General features: G+C 40.6%; 2 protein-coding genes across 3 annotated transcripts; one reads left to right on the top strand and one right to left on the bottom strand.

Moving 5' to 3' along the window:
- Positions 1-1089: 1089 nt before the first annotated feature.
- On the top strand, positions 1090-10712 carry LOC126588327 (Holliday junction resolvase MOC1, chloroplastic). Its single transcript, XM_050253399.1, has 6 exons — positions 1090-1548; positions 1890-1995; positions 2076-2128; positions 3113-3244; positions 3616-3688; positions 10123-10712. Exons 1-6 carry the CDS (start codon positions 1177-1179, stop codon positions 10200-10202), a joined length of 816 nt encoding a protein of 271 aa, XP_050109356.1. The 5' UTR covers positions 1090-1176; the 3' UTR covers positions 10203-10712.
- Positions 10713-11055: 343 nt separating this feature from the next.
- Positions 11056-14470, bottom strand: LOC126588328 (uncharacterized). 2 transcript variants are annotated; one of them, XM_050253400.1, is made up of 8 exons: positions 14263-14470; positions 14076-14143; positions 13395-13514; positions 13143-13216; positions 12987-13044; positions 12811-12912; positions 12370-12481; positions 11056-11523 (listed from the first exon to the last, which is right to left on the bottom strand). In XM_050253400.1, the coding sequence occupies exons 1-8, from the start codon at positions 14346-14348 to the stop codon at positions 11391-11393; spliced, it is 753 nt and encodes a 250-aa protein (XP_050109357.1). In that variant the 5' UTR covers positions 14349-14470; the 3' UTR covers positions 11056-11390. The 2 variants fall into 2 exon arrangements, with proteins under 2 accessions (XP_050109357.1, XP_050109358.1); XM_050253401.1 differs by having other exon boundaries at positions 14076-14172; positions 14263-14469.
- Between the last annotated feature and the right edge of the window lie 537 nt (positions 14471-15007).

Raw genomic sequence — 15007 nt, 5'->3', positions numbered from 1 at the left:
AGGTTCTTGGAGCTAAGGGTTGGGCGCCACAGATTTTCGAAAAAGGAGGAAGAAATGCTGACTTGGTTTGACAAATTAACCTATTTAAATACAAGGGCAATTAGATCATTTTAAGGTGTAGGAAAAATCATATTTTTTGTCCAATTGTTGTGCATCGCGTGCACATGGCGTGTGCATATTTGAAATGTCTTATTTTTGTCCCAAGGCTAAGAAATTGTCCAATTTTGGGGTATTTCCCCCCCCCCCCAAAAAAAAAAAAAGAAATCACTATCCCCTAGGGAATTTGCGAGAGGTGGAAATGATCTTACAATCATACTCATATTCAAACAGATACTAATTTGGTATTACATTTTTCATTTGATTATTTATTGAAGTAAAATATATTTTCTTTAACACATTAAGTTATATTACTCATTAATATAAACGGGTTGAGTTCGGATCAAGTATCATTCAATTTAACTGGTGTTACAAGAGAGAACCATTAGAATATTAAATATGGGGTGTGCTATCCACACACCCTATTTTACTTCTCACACACCTTTTTAATTTTCGGCCGTCGGATCGGATGAATTGAAGAAGATCAACGAACAGAAATTATCGGCCGTCGGATCGGATGAATTGAAGAAGATCAACGAACAGAAATTATCAAGGGGTGTGTGAGAAGTAAAATGGGGTGTGTGGATATCACACCCCATTAAGGCCCCGTTTGGGATTGAGGTGATTTTAAAAAAAGTCACTGTGAAAAAAAGCTGAGGGTCATTTTTGTGTTTGGTAAACTGAAAAAAAAGGGCTTATTTTGGAAGCTGCTGTGAGAATAAGCTAAAAATCAAAGGAAAAGCTGAAGCTGCTATTTGCTGCTTTGAAAAAAAGCCAGTTTTTTCAAAGCACACAGAGCTACAGTGCTCCTTTAATGAAAAGACATACTATCATCCTGCTTTTTTTTCCAAAAGCACTTTCACAAAAAAGTTTACCAAACACTCTACTGGTTTTATTTCACAGCCGCTTATTCTCACAGCAGTTTTTTTTCAAAGCACAGCAATACCAAACCAGCCCTAAATATGTCATGAAAACAGCAAGAACACCGAGCTCTACCTGATAGGATGATTTGAATGAATTGGACCAATTGGTGATGTGGTGTGGATTGTGTAAGAATTTGAAATTTGAAATTAGAATTTGATGGAAGCTGTCAACCTCCAACTTCATCACCAACTCATGATGAGACCTTATCTCTCATTCCCTTCCAAATTCAACCTCAAATGGTGTTTTTCTCTTTACTCTCACTCGACGACACCCTTCTCCTCCGCTTCCGCTTCAACAAAATCCGTAGGGGTTGGCGATAGGGCTGCCGCCGCCAAGGTCTCCGACGCTGCTCATCTCAAACACAACTGGTTGGCCTCTCTCTCTTGCCCTTTTCCTCAGAACCCAGACACCTTGGATTCGACCAGTACCAATTCGGATTCCAGTTGGGTCATTGGGGTCGACCCGGATGTTTCTGGTGCTTTAGCCCTCTTGAAAGGGGATGATGACCCTGCTTCTTCTTCTGCTCAGGTTAACTAACTAACTAACTTAACTGCCCTCCTGCTTCAACTACTACTCTTTGATTTCATAATATCTTAATTTTTAAGAGCAGTTAGTTAGTTAGTTAGTTAGTTATTCAGTTTAATGTTATTATTGTTTCTCATTCTGCGTATCAACTGTTTCTGTTTCGGTTTGTTTCGATTCGAGGATAAATTCTTGGCAGTTTAACATAAATTATTTTGTACATTGAGAGATTTTTTCATGAGTTTGATAAATCTTGTTACAATGCCATGGATTTTCACTTGCTAATCCCGCTCTGCTTGTTGGCCCTGTCAATTTATCCAATCTCTTTTTGTTTTTCGATTTCTCAGGTATATGACTCTCCACATTTAAAAGTTCTGGTGGGTAAAAGAGTTCGGAGGCGTTTAGATGCAAAGTCTATTGTTCAGTTGCTCGGCAGTTTCGATGCTCCCCCTGGTATGCTCTCCTATTCCTTTCATTATTTTCCTCTATCCTCCAATCCTTTTGGCATACTCAATTGCATTTTCATGTCTCAGGCACGGTTGCATATGTAGAGCAGTCGACCCCCTTTCCACAAGATGGAAAGCAGGTTAGTGTGTTATCTCTGAGTAGAGTATTCCTTGATATTGTTTTACATCTGGTTCCTTTTTTGTTTTTGTTTTCTTTTGTAAATTGTGCATATGAGAATTGCTCGGGAATTCATTGATAGAAAAGGTTATTCCCTATTGACTCACCCTTGTATCAGGCCTCGGTACGGCCTATACATGATTGGGCCATGACTGTTTTGGCAAGGTTAAAAATGGATGGTACTTATAACCAGACCCAACTGTTGGAGTACCTTATAGGAAAGAAAAAATGATTTTCTTTTGATCTCAAGGCTGCTACCGATTCCTTACCAGTTATCCTGACGTCCTGTATGATTGCATCATTGTCATCCCCAGTATTACAAAAACTTGGAAAGAATCAGAGCCATTAAAGCACTTATCTTTGATTTTAGCATAAGAGATTACTAGCAGGCTAGTTAGTCTTTAACACCGGCTCTGCTACCGTGTTAGATAACCATTGACTTTGAAATCTCAAGTCTTCAGGGAATGGACCAACAATGCATATCAAGTTAACCGCCCTTCCTCATGTGCAATCCCATCTTGCATGTGTAGGGCCAACAGAGGGAGGGAGGGACTTAAACCGATGGGTACAACTTATCCTTGCAAAACTACTACTACATATTCCTAGGAAATGTGAGATTATGCTAAAGGAAATTTCCATCAAATTTTACAAACTGATTTTCAGTTCCAGTAGATTCTGTAAGTGAATATTTTGCCATATTTTCCAGTTTTTCTCAAGATATTTATCATTAGGCTTTTCGGTCAATTATTTTAGTTGTAAGAACTTAAATTTCACCAATTCTTTTATCCATTATTGCTTTTTCTTAAAGTTCTTTCTTGAATGTCCTAGACTACTGTGATCATTTCCATTTTGCTTGACTGATTGCCTTCCAAATGAAAAGGGACAAGAAAACAGAAATCTGTTTGAATTCTTTTGGTTCTTGCTGATAGTTTTTTCCTGGATGAAGGGATGGTGGAGTGGAGGTTTCGGGTATGGACTATGGATTGGGATCTTAGTTGCCATGGGGTTTTCAGTTATTCCAGTGTCATCTATTTCGTGGAAGAACAAATTTGAAATCAGCGGAAGCATGTATACAAAGGTTGGTTGGTCCCAACTATTTACGTGTTCACAGGCTATTTACAGCAGTTTAAGTTCAGAATTTATCATAAATCTAGTTGAATAAAAACAATAGGCTAGCCAATGGTTTGATTCCTTCCAATGTATAAAGTACAAAAAAATAAAATAAAATAAAATAAAAACTAGGACAACTTTTTTGTATTTGACATTGCTTAATTTAATTTTTTAGAATATGTCCTGTGCGAGAACTTTTCCATTGAAATTTGCAAATGCTAAGTATTGACATGATAGGATGATATCCAGACAGTTGCGATTTCATCAATTTCATTGTTGAGTTCTATGTTGTAAAGCAAAACAAATATGGTATATTAATTCTAAGTTTTGACTTGATAGGATGATAGCCGGAGGGTTGCGTCTGCATTATTTCCATCATTGAGTTCCATGTTGGAAAGGAAAAAAGATCACGGTATGTATGTATATATAAGATGTATATATTGTTTCTATTATTTGTGATAAAAAAAAAATTCTCTAGATTGAGAAAGACAGATGCTATAAAGGATATGTATGAAGGAGTAAAGACTGCCGTAAGAACTCATGAAGGACAAACCGAAAGCTTTCCCATAACTGTAGGATTACATCAAGGCTCATCCTTAAGTCCTTACCTTTTTGCGTTGGTAATGGATGAGTTAACAGGACATATTCAAGATGATATTCCTTGGTGTATGCTTTTCGCAGACGATATAGTGTTGATAGATGAAACTCAGGAAGGGGTAAATGCAAAGCTTAACCTTTGGAGAGAAGTGTTGGAATCTAAAGGTCTTCGCCTAAGCCGATCAAAGACAGAATATATGGAGTGCAAGTTCAGTGCAAATGGAGGCCAAAACGAGTTAGGGGTGAGGATCGGAGATCAAGAAATACCAAAGAGCGACCGTTTTCGTTACCTAGGATCTATCTTGCAAAAGAACGGAAAATTAGATGGAGATCTCAACCATAGAATACAAGCTGGATGGATGAAGTGGAAGAGTGCATCCGGCGTGTTGTGTGACCGCCGTATGCCATTGAAGCTCAAGGGAAAATTTTATAGGACGGCAATAAGGCCGGCGATGCTGTATGGCACAGAATGTTGGGCGGTGAAACATCAACACGTACACAAAATGGGTGTAGCGGAGATGAGGATGCTTCGTTGGATGTGTGGGCACACGAGAAAGGATAAGATTAGGAATGAGGATATCCGGGGTAAAGTAGGAGTAGCCGAAATTGAAGGAAAGATGAGAGAAAATCGGTTACGGTGGTTTGGACATGTGCAAAGAAGGCCTACTGACGCTCCGATTAGAAGATGCGACTATGGGACAGAGGTTCAGGGCCGAAGGGGTAGAGGAAGACCTAGGAAAACTTTGGAAGAGACTCTAAGAAAAGACTTAGAGTACTTGGATCTAACGAAGGACATGACACAGGATCGAGCACAATGGCGTTCTAAGATTCATATAGCCGATCCCACTCAGTGACTTGGATTTTCCAAGTCTCCAACCGAGAAGTTTTCCTCACTCGGGAAAGTAAGGGAACACTATCCCAACCTACATGCTCCACTCAGAAAGCTTCAACATACAAGCTTCAACAAAACAAAATTCAAAGAACTTAGCGAAGAAGGCTTTGGTGTATTTAACACAATACGTTGAAATGAAGAAAAGCTTATTTATTGATATCCTCGATAAGCTACAAATATGTACATATACATGAGTCAAAATAAACACACAAGAGGGAGCCTTCACAAAGGTTGCTTAGGAGAAGTCTCAGCAGTCGGTAGAGCCCCAGAAAGAGAAGGCACCGGAGGGGGATCATTTGGAGCCTCAGTACTGGACAGAACCCTAGAAGGAGGAGGCATCAGAGGTTGATCATTTGGAGCTTCATTACGCGGTACAGCCCCAGAAGACGAAGGCAATAAATGCCTTTGGAACAAACCCACAAATCTCTGATGATCAAGTAAAACCTGACCATCAGTTTCCTTCATCTGGTCAAGCTTCCTCTTCATGTTTGTAGCATAGTCATGTGCGAGCCGGTGCAACTGTTTATTCTCATGCTTGAGCCCTTTAATCTCCTGTTTGAGACTCATCACTTCAGCCGCCAATGATTCAACTTGGCGGGTTCGAGCAAATAGGCGTTGGGCCATATTAGACACAGAACCTGCACACTGAACACTGAGAGCCAGCGAATCCTTAACAGCTAACTCATCAGACCGTTTGGAAAGTAGTCTGTTATCTTTGGGAGTGAGAAGGTTCCTGGCCACCACCGCAGCAGTCATATCATTCTTCATCACGGAATCCCCAACGGTAAGAGGACCAGTAGGGGAGACGAAGGATGGGCGCCATATGTTGTCTGGAGAAGGCGGGGCTGCCTCTTCAACAAGGTTCAAGTCAAAACGACGGTCGGAGGGGCCAGACATTTTCAAAGGTGTTGAAGAGAGAAGAGGTCGGACAAATCAAGATCTTAGAAGTGCAAGAATGAAGCTTCTACTGGTGGAGATTCAAGTGTGCTTTGGAACTTATTGCCAGCCCCTATAAAAATCTGCACTCGACGGAGCTTCAGAAATCGAAGAGGCGCCTGCTCAGAAATCGAAGAGGCGTTTGCTTTCTCAAAAGCTGGGCTGCTTAGAGATCACGAGGGTTGATCTCAGAAATCGAAGAGGCGTTTACTTTCTCAAAAGTTGGGCTGCTCAAAGACCACGAAGGCCGATCTCAGAAATCGAAGAGGCGCTCGCTTTCTCAAAAGCTGGGCTCCCCAGAGACCACGAGGGCCGATCTCAGAAATCGAAGAGGCACCTACTTTTCCAGCCTTGTCAGCACCTGTCACACGCACACTCAGCTTTGCTTTGCGGAAATTATGGGCATTCTGTCAAAGACTTCTGGGGAGGTAGAAAACACATGAATCTTACTGTTCAATCACCCACTTCCCACACGCAACAATAGCTCATGGGTACCACAGATAACTTTGCCAAAGTTCTCTGCCAAAGTTGAGCACGTGAAGCTTGCAGCTCCCACTACATCGCTCTGACCAAGAAGGGTAAAAGAATAGCAAAGAAACAGCACTAACAAAGTTTAGACCCATAAATTTTGAAGGTCTAGCTACCATATTATTACCCACAAGGGTAAAGGAACAGTACCACTGCTGGATAATTGGAAAGTCCCTGTGTGTCAACCTCTGTGCTTCGTGGCAAGGTAGACTAGCAAACATGCCCAACCTTTACTCACATTCGAGAAAACACTCCCAATAAGATTGCTTGCTCCAAAATCGAAGAGGCACCGTCCTCTGAATCTCGAGAGCCAGACTCCCAACATGACTACTTTCTTAAAAATCGAAGAGAGGGTAAAGGAACAGTACCATTGCTGGATAATTGGAAAGTCCCTGTGTGTCAACCTCTGTGCTTCGTGGCAAGGTAGACTAGCAAACATGCCCAACCTTTACTCACATTCGAGAAAACACTCCCAACAAGATTGCTTGCTCCAAAATCGAAGAGGCACCGCCCTCCGAATCTCGAGAGCCAGACTCCCAACATGATTACTTTCTCAAAAATCGAAGAGACACTGCTCCCCGAATCTCGAGAGCCAGACCCCCAGCATGATTGCTTTCTCAAAAATCGATGAGGCATCGTTCTCCGAATCAATCGAAGAGGCGCTCGCTTTCTCAAAAGCTGGGCTGCTACCTGTCACACGCACACTCAGCTTTGCAGAAATTATGGGCATTCTGTCGAAGACTTCTGGTGAAGTAGAAAGCACATGAATCTTACTGTTCAATCACCCACTTCCCACACGCAATAATAGCTCATGGGTACCACAGATAACTTTGCCAAAGTTCTCTGCCAAAGTTGAGCACGTGAAGCTTGCAGCTCCCACTACATCGCTCTGACCAAGAAAGGTAAAAGAATAGCAAAGAAACAGCACTAACAAAGTTTAGACACATAAATTTTGAAGGTCTAGCTACCATATTATTACCCACAAGGGTAAAGGAACAGTACCACTCCTGGATAATTGGAAAGTCCCTGTGTGTCAACCTCTGTGCTTCGTGGCAAGGTAGACTAGCAAACATGCCCAACCTTTACTCACATTCGAGAAAACACTCCCAACAAGATTGCTTGCTCCAAAATCGAAGAGGCACCGTCCTCCGAATCTCGAGAGCCAGACTCCCAACATGACTACTTTCTCAAAATCGAAGAGAGGGTAAAGGAACAGTACCATTGCTGGATAATTGGAAAGTCCCTGTGTGTCAACCTTTGTGCTTCGTGGCAAGGTAGACTAGCAAACATGCCCAACCTTTACTCACATTCGAGACAACACTCCCAACAAGATTGCTTGCTCCAAAATCGAAGAGGCACTGCCCTCCGAATCTCGAGAGCCAGACTCCCAACATGATTACTTCCTCAAAAATCGAAGAGACACTGCTCTCCGAATCTCGAGAGTCAGACCCCCAGCATGATTGCTTTCACAAAAATCGAAGAGGCATCGTTCTCCGAATCTCGAGAGCCAGATACCACAGACCACTTTTTCAAAGTGCTCTGACAGAGTTAAAACATGTGAAACTGGCAGCTCCCACTACCGTGCTATGACCAAGCAGGGTAAAGGAATAGCATTACTACTTGTTGTTAGGGAGACTCCTATATATGTCGACCTCCATCCCCAACGGACAGGCAGACCTGCAAAAATGCTCAACCCTTCATCATATCTGAGAGGGCACTCCCAACGAAGCCTTTCGAAATATTCAGCTTTCTTTCCCCCCGATAATACCTCTGCAAACAAGCTATACTAGAGCAAGAATATCTCATATCATCAGGGTTAAAAGCAAGAGTATCCCATATCATGCTTTTTCCCTGTCTTTTCTTTTGGCCTTGTTTTTACCTGCAAGACAAGGAGAAAGAGAGCAATCAGTCAACACTTGGAATCAAGCTTCCAGCCAGGAACTGACTGCCTGGAACCCTTTACCTGATTACTTACCTGGCATTGGTCTCGAGTACTCATCTTCAACATCTTATGTTTCCAGGGAAGATTCCACATCTGCTTGAGGAACAGATAGGGCAAGTGCGAAGGATACAAGGAAGCATGTGGAGACAAGCGTAACAGCACACGTGCCGATACATCCATTACTCTGTCAAAAGCAAAAGTATCCCATATCAGCAGGGTGGAATGTACTCTAGATTTGATGGACTTGTTTTGACCCTCAAATTCTTCAGTCGGCCTTATACTCTGGAGAAAACCAGAAAACCCTCCAGCTCAGTTCAAGAATAAGCCTGTGGAAAGTTACTTCTTCAAAAGCAAAAGTATCTCATATCATCTCTTCTCATTTTTCTTCTCTTTATCCTTCATGCTGCTGCAAGATGGGGAGAAGGTGAACAATCAGTCGGAGCTCTGATTGCTTACCTTGTCTGTCACCTCTTTCAGCAAACCCCCTAGCTCGGCGACTTGGAGGACTCCTACTACATGGTTTGTATCGCGCTTGACCAAGCCTGAAACTACAAGTAAGGTTCAAGTGAAATTGATACATTACCTTGTGCATCTCCACCAGTTAAAGATACCACCCCTGGATGGAGGAAGAGTACTTCCAGAGAAGATGCCACATCTACCTATGAGACAGATAAGGCAAGTCAAGACGACACCACACTCCGATACTTAGAAGTTTCGTGATTACGAGATCATTCTCCCACAATATTTCCTAATGTCATTTGTACTAAATCATTCACTTGTACTCACTAAAGGAGAGCTTGAACCTATGTACTTGTGTAAACCCTTCACAATTAATGAGAACTCTTCTATTCCGTGGACGTAGCCAATCTGGGTGAACCACGTACATCTTGTGTTTGCTTTCTTATCTCTATCCATTTATATACTTATCCACACTAATGACCGGAGCAATCTAGCGAAGATCACAAAAAGCGACCGTTTTCGCTACCTAGGATCTATCTTGCAAGAGAACGGAGAATTAGATGGAGATTTCAACCATAGAATACGAGCTGGATGGAAAGAGTGCATCCGGCGTGTTGTGTGACCGTCGTAGGCCACTGAAGCTCAAGGGAAAATTTTATAGGACGGCAATAAGGCCAGCGATGTTGTATGGCACAGAATGTTGGGTGGTGAAGCATCAACACGTACACAAAATGGGTGTAGCGGAGATGAGGATGCTTCGTGGGATGTGTGGGCACACGAGAAAGGATAAGATTGGGAATGAGGATATCCGAGGTAAAGTAGGAGTAGCCGAAATTGTAGGAAAGATGAGAGAAAATCGGCCCCGGTGACTTGGACATGTGCAAAGAAGAACGACTGACGCTCCGGTTCGAAGATGTGACTACGGGACAGAGGTTCAGGGCCGAAGGGGTAGAGGAAAGACCTAGGAAAACTTTGGAAGAGACTCTAAGAAAAGACTTAGAGTACTTGGATCTAACGGAGGACATGACACAAAACCGAGCGCAATGGCGTTCTAGGATTCATATATTCAGCCGACCCCACTTAGTGGGAAAAGGCTTTGTTGTTGTTGTTGTTGAGAAAGACAGATGGAACCAAAGAAATAAATGCGAAGCTCCCAGTCTACTTTTACTTAATCGAGGAATACAGGAATGTTGTACTGCATTTTTCAAAGGGTCCCTTTAGCTTTGCGCTGCTGTAATGTAGAAGACATGTTTGCTCATATCACCTGTCTTGTGCTCTGTGGTATAAACGCCTGTGCTAATCCTTGCAAAAACATATTCAAAGTCTATTCGAGTGTATGATCCTTTTAATCTACATGAATCTTATATGATCTAATTCTGTGATCAAAAGAAAAAAGTATTTTAGTGTTCGATTTACTGCAATGTTCTTTACTCTTCTCTTTTGAAAGGATGGTAAATGATGTTCAATGTTGTGAATTTTCCTGATATTTTAGGGAGGGCTGATGCACTACTCATTGCCGCATACGGAAAAGGGATAAAGTCAGACTTATCATCCAATCCAGAGATACCTTAAATCCTGCAGATTGCCCTTCTCCGAGCATCACACTTCATCTCCATTCCTTGTTTTTGTTGCTGTTGGCCGTCCATTATGAAGAATGTGAAACATTTGTTATAAACGAAAGAGGGGAATGATGTGTGCAGCATGCAGCAGCTTGGAAGATTTTCAAAGATTCAGATAATTGCAAAGACAGTTGGATTATTGGCTTCATGGCTAACAAAGGTTTTCGGGAACTAATTCTGGCAGGGCTTTTGTGGTTTATACTTTGGTCGGAGGCTTGATTGGGATGAAAAGATTAAGAACATTATGTTGATCAACGGCACTTTAATCTCGAGTCATCAGTTCTATGCTCCGATTTTAATATAGAAGCCTGTAATAGTTCAGCTGAGCTGGGTCTAGAACATTATTGTGTACTACTATTAGTTGTTGATCCTCATGAGACTTGATTCACCTTCATCAATAGACTGTAATGTAACATTGCTATTACTCTAACCGTACTAATTTGCAAGGGGCTTGTAGCAACAATTATTGGCGTCACACCGTCAAGGGCGTAGCTTCTTTTGTGAAGAAGTGGCAGGGCTGAATAGATTGTAAAATTGGAGGCCTGTGGAGGCATTCACAAGGGATTTTTGGTTTACGGCCACACTGCGCACAGCCCCGTTTACGGCCACACTGCACACTGCGCACAGTCTAATAGGAGAGGTTTACCGGTGCAAGCCAGAATTGAAGAATAGATCACTGGACCATAATATGCTTAAAGCGATTCCCGGGGACGCCTTTCAAACAGAAAACCGTTCGGGAACCAAGGAGAGGATCGAGACAATCATCTTACGACACAAGATAATGATATTCACACACTAATAAGCTCTAAACATAAAACATATTTTGCATTAGATTCCTCTTGCTAGCAAAGCCAGGCAATTTCCCCAAACATTAGACCTGTCCTTACAAGCAATGAAGCAAAGCATACTTGGAAACATATCATCATCCAACGAACGAGATTACTTCCATCCGACCCCATTGGCAGAATATATTTGAAACGAAAACTTTACAAGGAAACTGAAAATGTATAATCCAAACATAGGCAAGCTTCTCTCGAGGCAAAATACAGAATGAATTATCCATTTCTGGTTGAACATGAAAAGGAAGAAAATACACGTGAAGCTCTCGTGATTTGTCACCCATAAAATGTGAACGTTGTAGTTACTCATGCTGTTTTTTAAGGGTCACCTCAAAGATGACTCCTTCAAGATTTCCAACAACAGAACGAGTCCCAACTACTTCATTTATCTGCATCCCACACCGTGAAGCTTCGCTAATGACCAACGAATCCATACTGCGCACAGAAAAATGCAATTGCATAAGAGAGGGAAGGGAATTATAAACAATAGAACTCTAAGCACATTGAAAGTCATGATATCAGCAGTGATGAAACTTCCTCACATGATATGATCTTGAACCACACCAAAGCATATTAATTCTAGGTGATTTTGTTAAAGAGTAACAACTGGTGCAAGATAGAAAACATCGATGATATGGTGGAGATCTGTAGCTTTTACTCCCACTCTAACCAGTATAGGACATAAGCACCGATAGCAAATCAGTCATCTTTTAAAGGGATTATGATCTAAACCCCAATTTCTATCTGCACTGTCTTTCAAATGGATCCTCAATTTCTGAAATCGCGGAAAAGAACCGCCCGGAAAAGTGATGAAAGAAAAATGTTCAAACTGTGTATATATACCAAAGAAAATGCTTTGTTATTAGGTTTTTTCATTTATGCTCGAGAGCATGAACAATCAGCAAGAGCCACAACTGACTTAGGCAAAACACTAAACCAGACAGCACAGCAATAGACGATCCACCACCTCCTCACTTCCTCAACACATACAGCATTACTGAATACAATGATGTTTCCATTGAAAATTTTGGCAATTTAAAATTAGCAGTGATATTATTTGACTTAAACTTTCAGTCCTAAATTAACAAACAAATTTTCAGAATAAAATACCTAGGAATCTTTAGTTATGAATGCATAATGGCATCTACATGAGTAGATTTTGAATATGAATGATAATACCAACTACAGGAGCACTTATATAACTCTCTGGTATTACATTCAATAAAGACCTTTTCAGAAAATGTGAAGCAAAAAGCAAACTAATAACAAATTGCTGCTTACGTCTTCGTTCGGGATACATAGGCTAGTATGAATTTGCATTGCCCATCCCTTCTAGCTTGAAGAAGTTTTTCCACAGTGTTGAAAAGCAAACAAATGCTCGATTGTTGAAAGCGTATGCATTGTCAAGGGTTATTCTTTTTCTTTTCTAAAATATGCTGGATGAGGAACTTTATTGTAGGATGAAATGTATGTCTACTTATTTCCTACAAAAGAAATATTGAGCAGATAACAAAATCACAATTTAATAAAAGGTGGAAACAGAAGGTACAAAAACATGATTTTCAATTTTCGATAGATGAAAATAAAGAACGCATTAAACTGGTTTCTATCAATGTACAGTGTAATCCAAAGGACTCTAAATGCAGGTGCACTGACTCAGTTATGTAGCGAATAATGTAGTCATGCTGCTTAACTATGATAAAAATTAACAATTGTGGATATATATGTCAGCTCCAAGAATCAAATCAAATCCATTTGTATACGTCTGCAAAATGTGGCAGATCTGCTCCGAATTTCCCCATTCGAGTTTCTCAGCGACTAATTCTGCATACACATAACCAAAACGAATTATCAACCAAGTACACTACGCATCATATGTTTTGAGATTATTGTCTCACCAGAACAAAAGTTAGACTTCTCGGAAGATGCATGCAGATCTATATTTTTCTTCAGGATCTGCGACGAAAAACATAAAATAGTAAAATAAGAAAACTAGCAGACTAGAGATGATTCATCAAATGCCATAGCCTTAAATTTTAATACCATGACCTTGCCTTGAGAACTTCATCATTATGGTCTGTTAATACAACTTTGCTGCAGAACCTGCTGCACAGTATTCCAGTAATACCTGTAAATTGTAAAACGGAAGCTACAGAACCAAGACAGATATCGCGCACGCTTACGTGCAGATACATATACATATACATATACATATACATATTTAGTATACCAACTATCTTATGCAATGATGGAGTCAAGAGCCTAATTCCAAAGGGAGAGAAAGGAAATTGTTGAAAACTACATACCGACCCCAGAGCCTAATTCCAAAACAGTGCATCCTTGCAGAAGCACCGCATTGTTTGAAAGGTAATCGTTCAACAGCATTGCTCCAGGCCATACCAATTGCCCTGTCAGATCAAAATCGGCTGTTCCAAGAATAGTTAGAACTACAACAATGCATTATGTACAAAGGAACCTATGTGACCCCGTTGTCGACTTGAAAACAAAATTTAAAGTAATGGCTTCATTCAGATTAGGCACTTACCCATGTTATTCAAAATCCAATACATTCAAAAAGATCATTACTTATACTTTATAAAGCAAAGGGACTGAAGCAAGAATTATAATGTAAGAGTAAACTAGTTACATAACTCGTTCATATTGTAAGTTTATATAACTAAATTTGCTTCAACAAGTTCCATGGTTTGAGGAACCTCCTGTTGTAATCGATGATTTATTAGTAGAGGATAGTAACTCTATTTAATGTTGGTGCCGGACGCTCTTTTTCCTTTTGAAATCCCGGCAAGGTTTTTATCGAAGGCCACTGTTGTGCACGTGTAATCGATTTTCGTACTTTCTCTCAAAAACATTTTGTTTTCGGAAATTTCCTGATTTCTTTTAAGACAAATTTCCTGGTTTTAGGAAAAACTTGAGTTTTAACCTTAAAATTGTCGAGTCACTTAGAGAGAGGAGCCAATAAAACTTACTAGAAGCAGAGTGGAGGCAAAGAAGCTCGATAACTTGAGATCCAAATATGAAGGTGGTCAGCTGGTAACTGCACCATTTCATTCACCACTGGGATTTCTGAACGGAAATTATACAGAAGAAGAGCAACAGCAACAGCAAAAGAAGAAAACCCAGAAAAAATGAAAGGGACAGCGTCCTTAATCTTACTTGTCATCGATGAAGAAAGATTCGTCCAAGCAAACTATGTCGTCTTCTCCTCCTCCTCCTCCTCCTCCTCCTCCACCTCCTTCCATCTTAAATATCCGCTGTAGGAATGTGAAACTCGTTTCCTGCTTCTTCCACGACGAGTCTAATGTCTGTAGGCGCCGGCTTCTGCTTCTCTATGAGTTTTGTGCTATTGTACTGTCGCTAGCGACGACACAATTGGGTATATCACTCGGGACCTGGATCCTCTCCTGAGCCCAAGGTGAGGATCCTCCTAACCAAAAGACTTGGGCATTGGATGAAAATTCAACAGCTATAATTATTATAATTTTAAAAGGATTCGGTTTATAGCCGTTGGGTGCCCAAGTCCTTTGGTCAGAAGATCCTCTCCTTGGGCTCAGGAGAGGTTCCAAGTCCTATCACTCGTTCAATAGACCGGAATTACTGGTCAATTTGGATTTCGAGGATTTTAATATATTTTTTTTTAGTGATAAATTTCAAAAGATTTTAATAGACTTTATAATTTTATATAGATTTTAAAAAATTTATATAGATTTATATTATGATTTTTGTGGATTTGTATGGATTTCTTAGGATTTTGAAAAAAAATGAAAATCACACGTGGAGCCGTCGGATCATTTATGATGAAATCATGCACATGTGACTCAAACAACTCCAATTTTCCAATGTGTGTTAAGTTATGAGTCTCCTCTGTCAAACCTTCCTTCATTCAGTCTAGTAGACTAAC

This window comes from Malus sylvestris, chromosome 11 (genome assembly GCF_916048215.2).
Source record: "Malus sylvestris chromosome 11, drMalSylv7.2, whole genome shotgun sequence".
NCBI lineage: Eukaryota > Viridiplantae > Streptophyta > Magnoliopsida > Rosales > Rosaceae > Malus > Malus sylvestris.
The sequence above is the reverse complement of the archived record's forward strand: the minus strand, read 5'-3'. Positions and strand labels throughout refer to the sequence as shown.

Bases quoted from the DNA above. Each gene is read 5' to 3' on its own strand.
- LOC126588327 (XM_050253399.1), top strand. From the start codon at position 1,177: ATGGAAGCTGTCAACCTCCAACTTCATCACCAACTCATGATGAGACCT. The intron at 2,129-3,112 runs GTTAGTGTGTTA...TCCTGGATGAAG, and splicing joins TTCCACAAGATGGAAAGCAG to GGATGGTGGAGTGGAGGTTT. The intron at 3,689-10,122 runs GTATGTATGTAT...CTGATATTTTAG, and splicing joins GGAAAGGAAAAAAGATCACG to GGAGGGCTGATGCACTACTC.
- LOC126588328 (XM_050253400.1), bottom strand. From the start codon at position 14,348: ATGGAAGGAGGTGGAGGAGGAGGAGGAGGAGGAGGAGGAGAAGACGAC. The intron at 12,913-12,986 runs GTGAGACAATAA...ATGTGTATGCAG, and splicing joins GAAGTCTAACTTTTGTTCTG to AATTAGTCGCTGAGAAACTC. The intron at 12,482-12,810 runs ATATCCACAATT...GACAATGCATAC, and splicing joins GATTCTTGGAGCTGACATAT to GCTTTCAACAATCGAGCATT.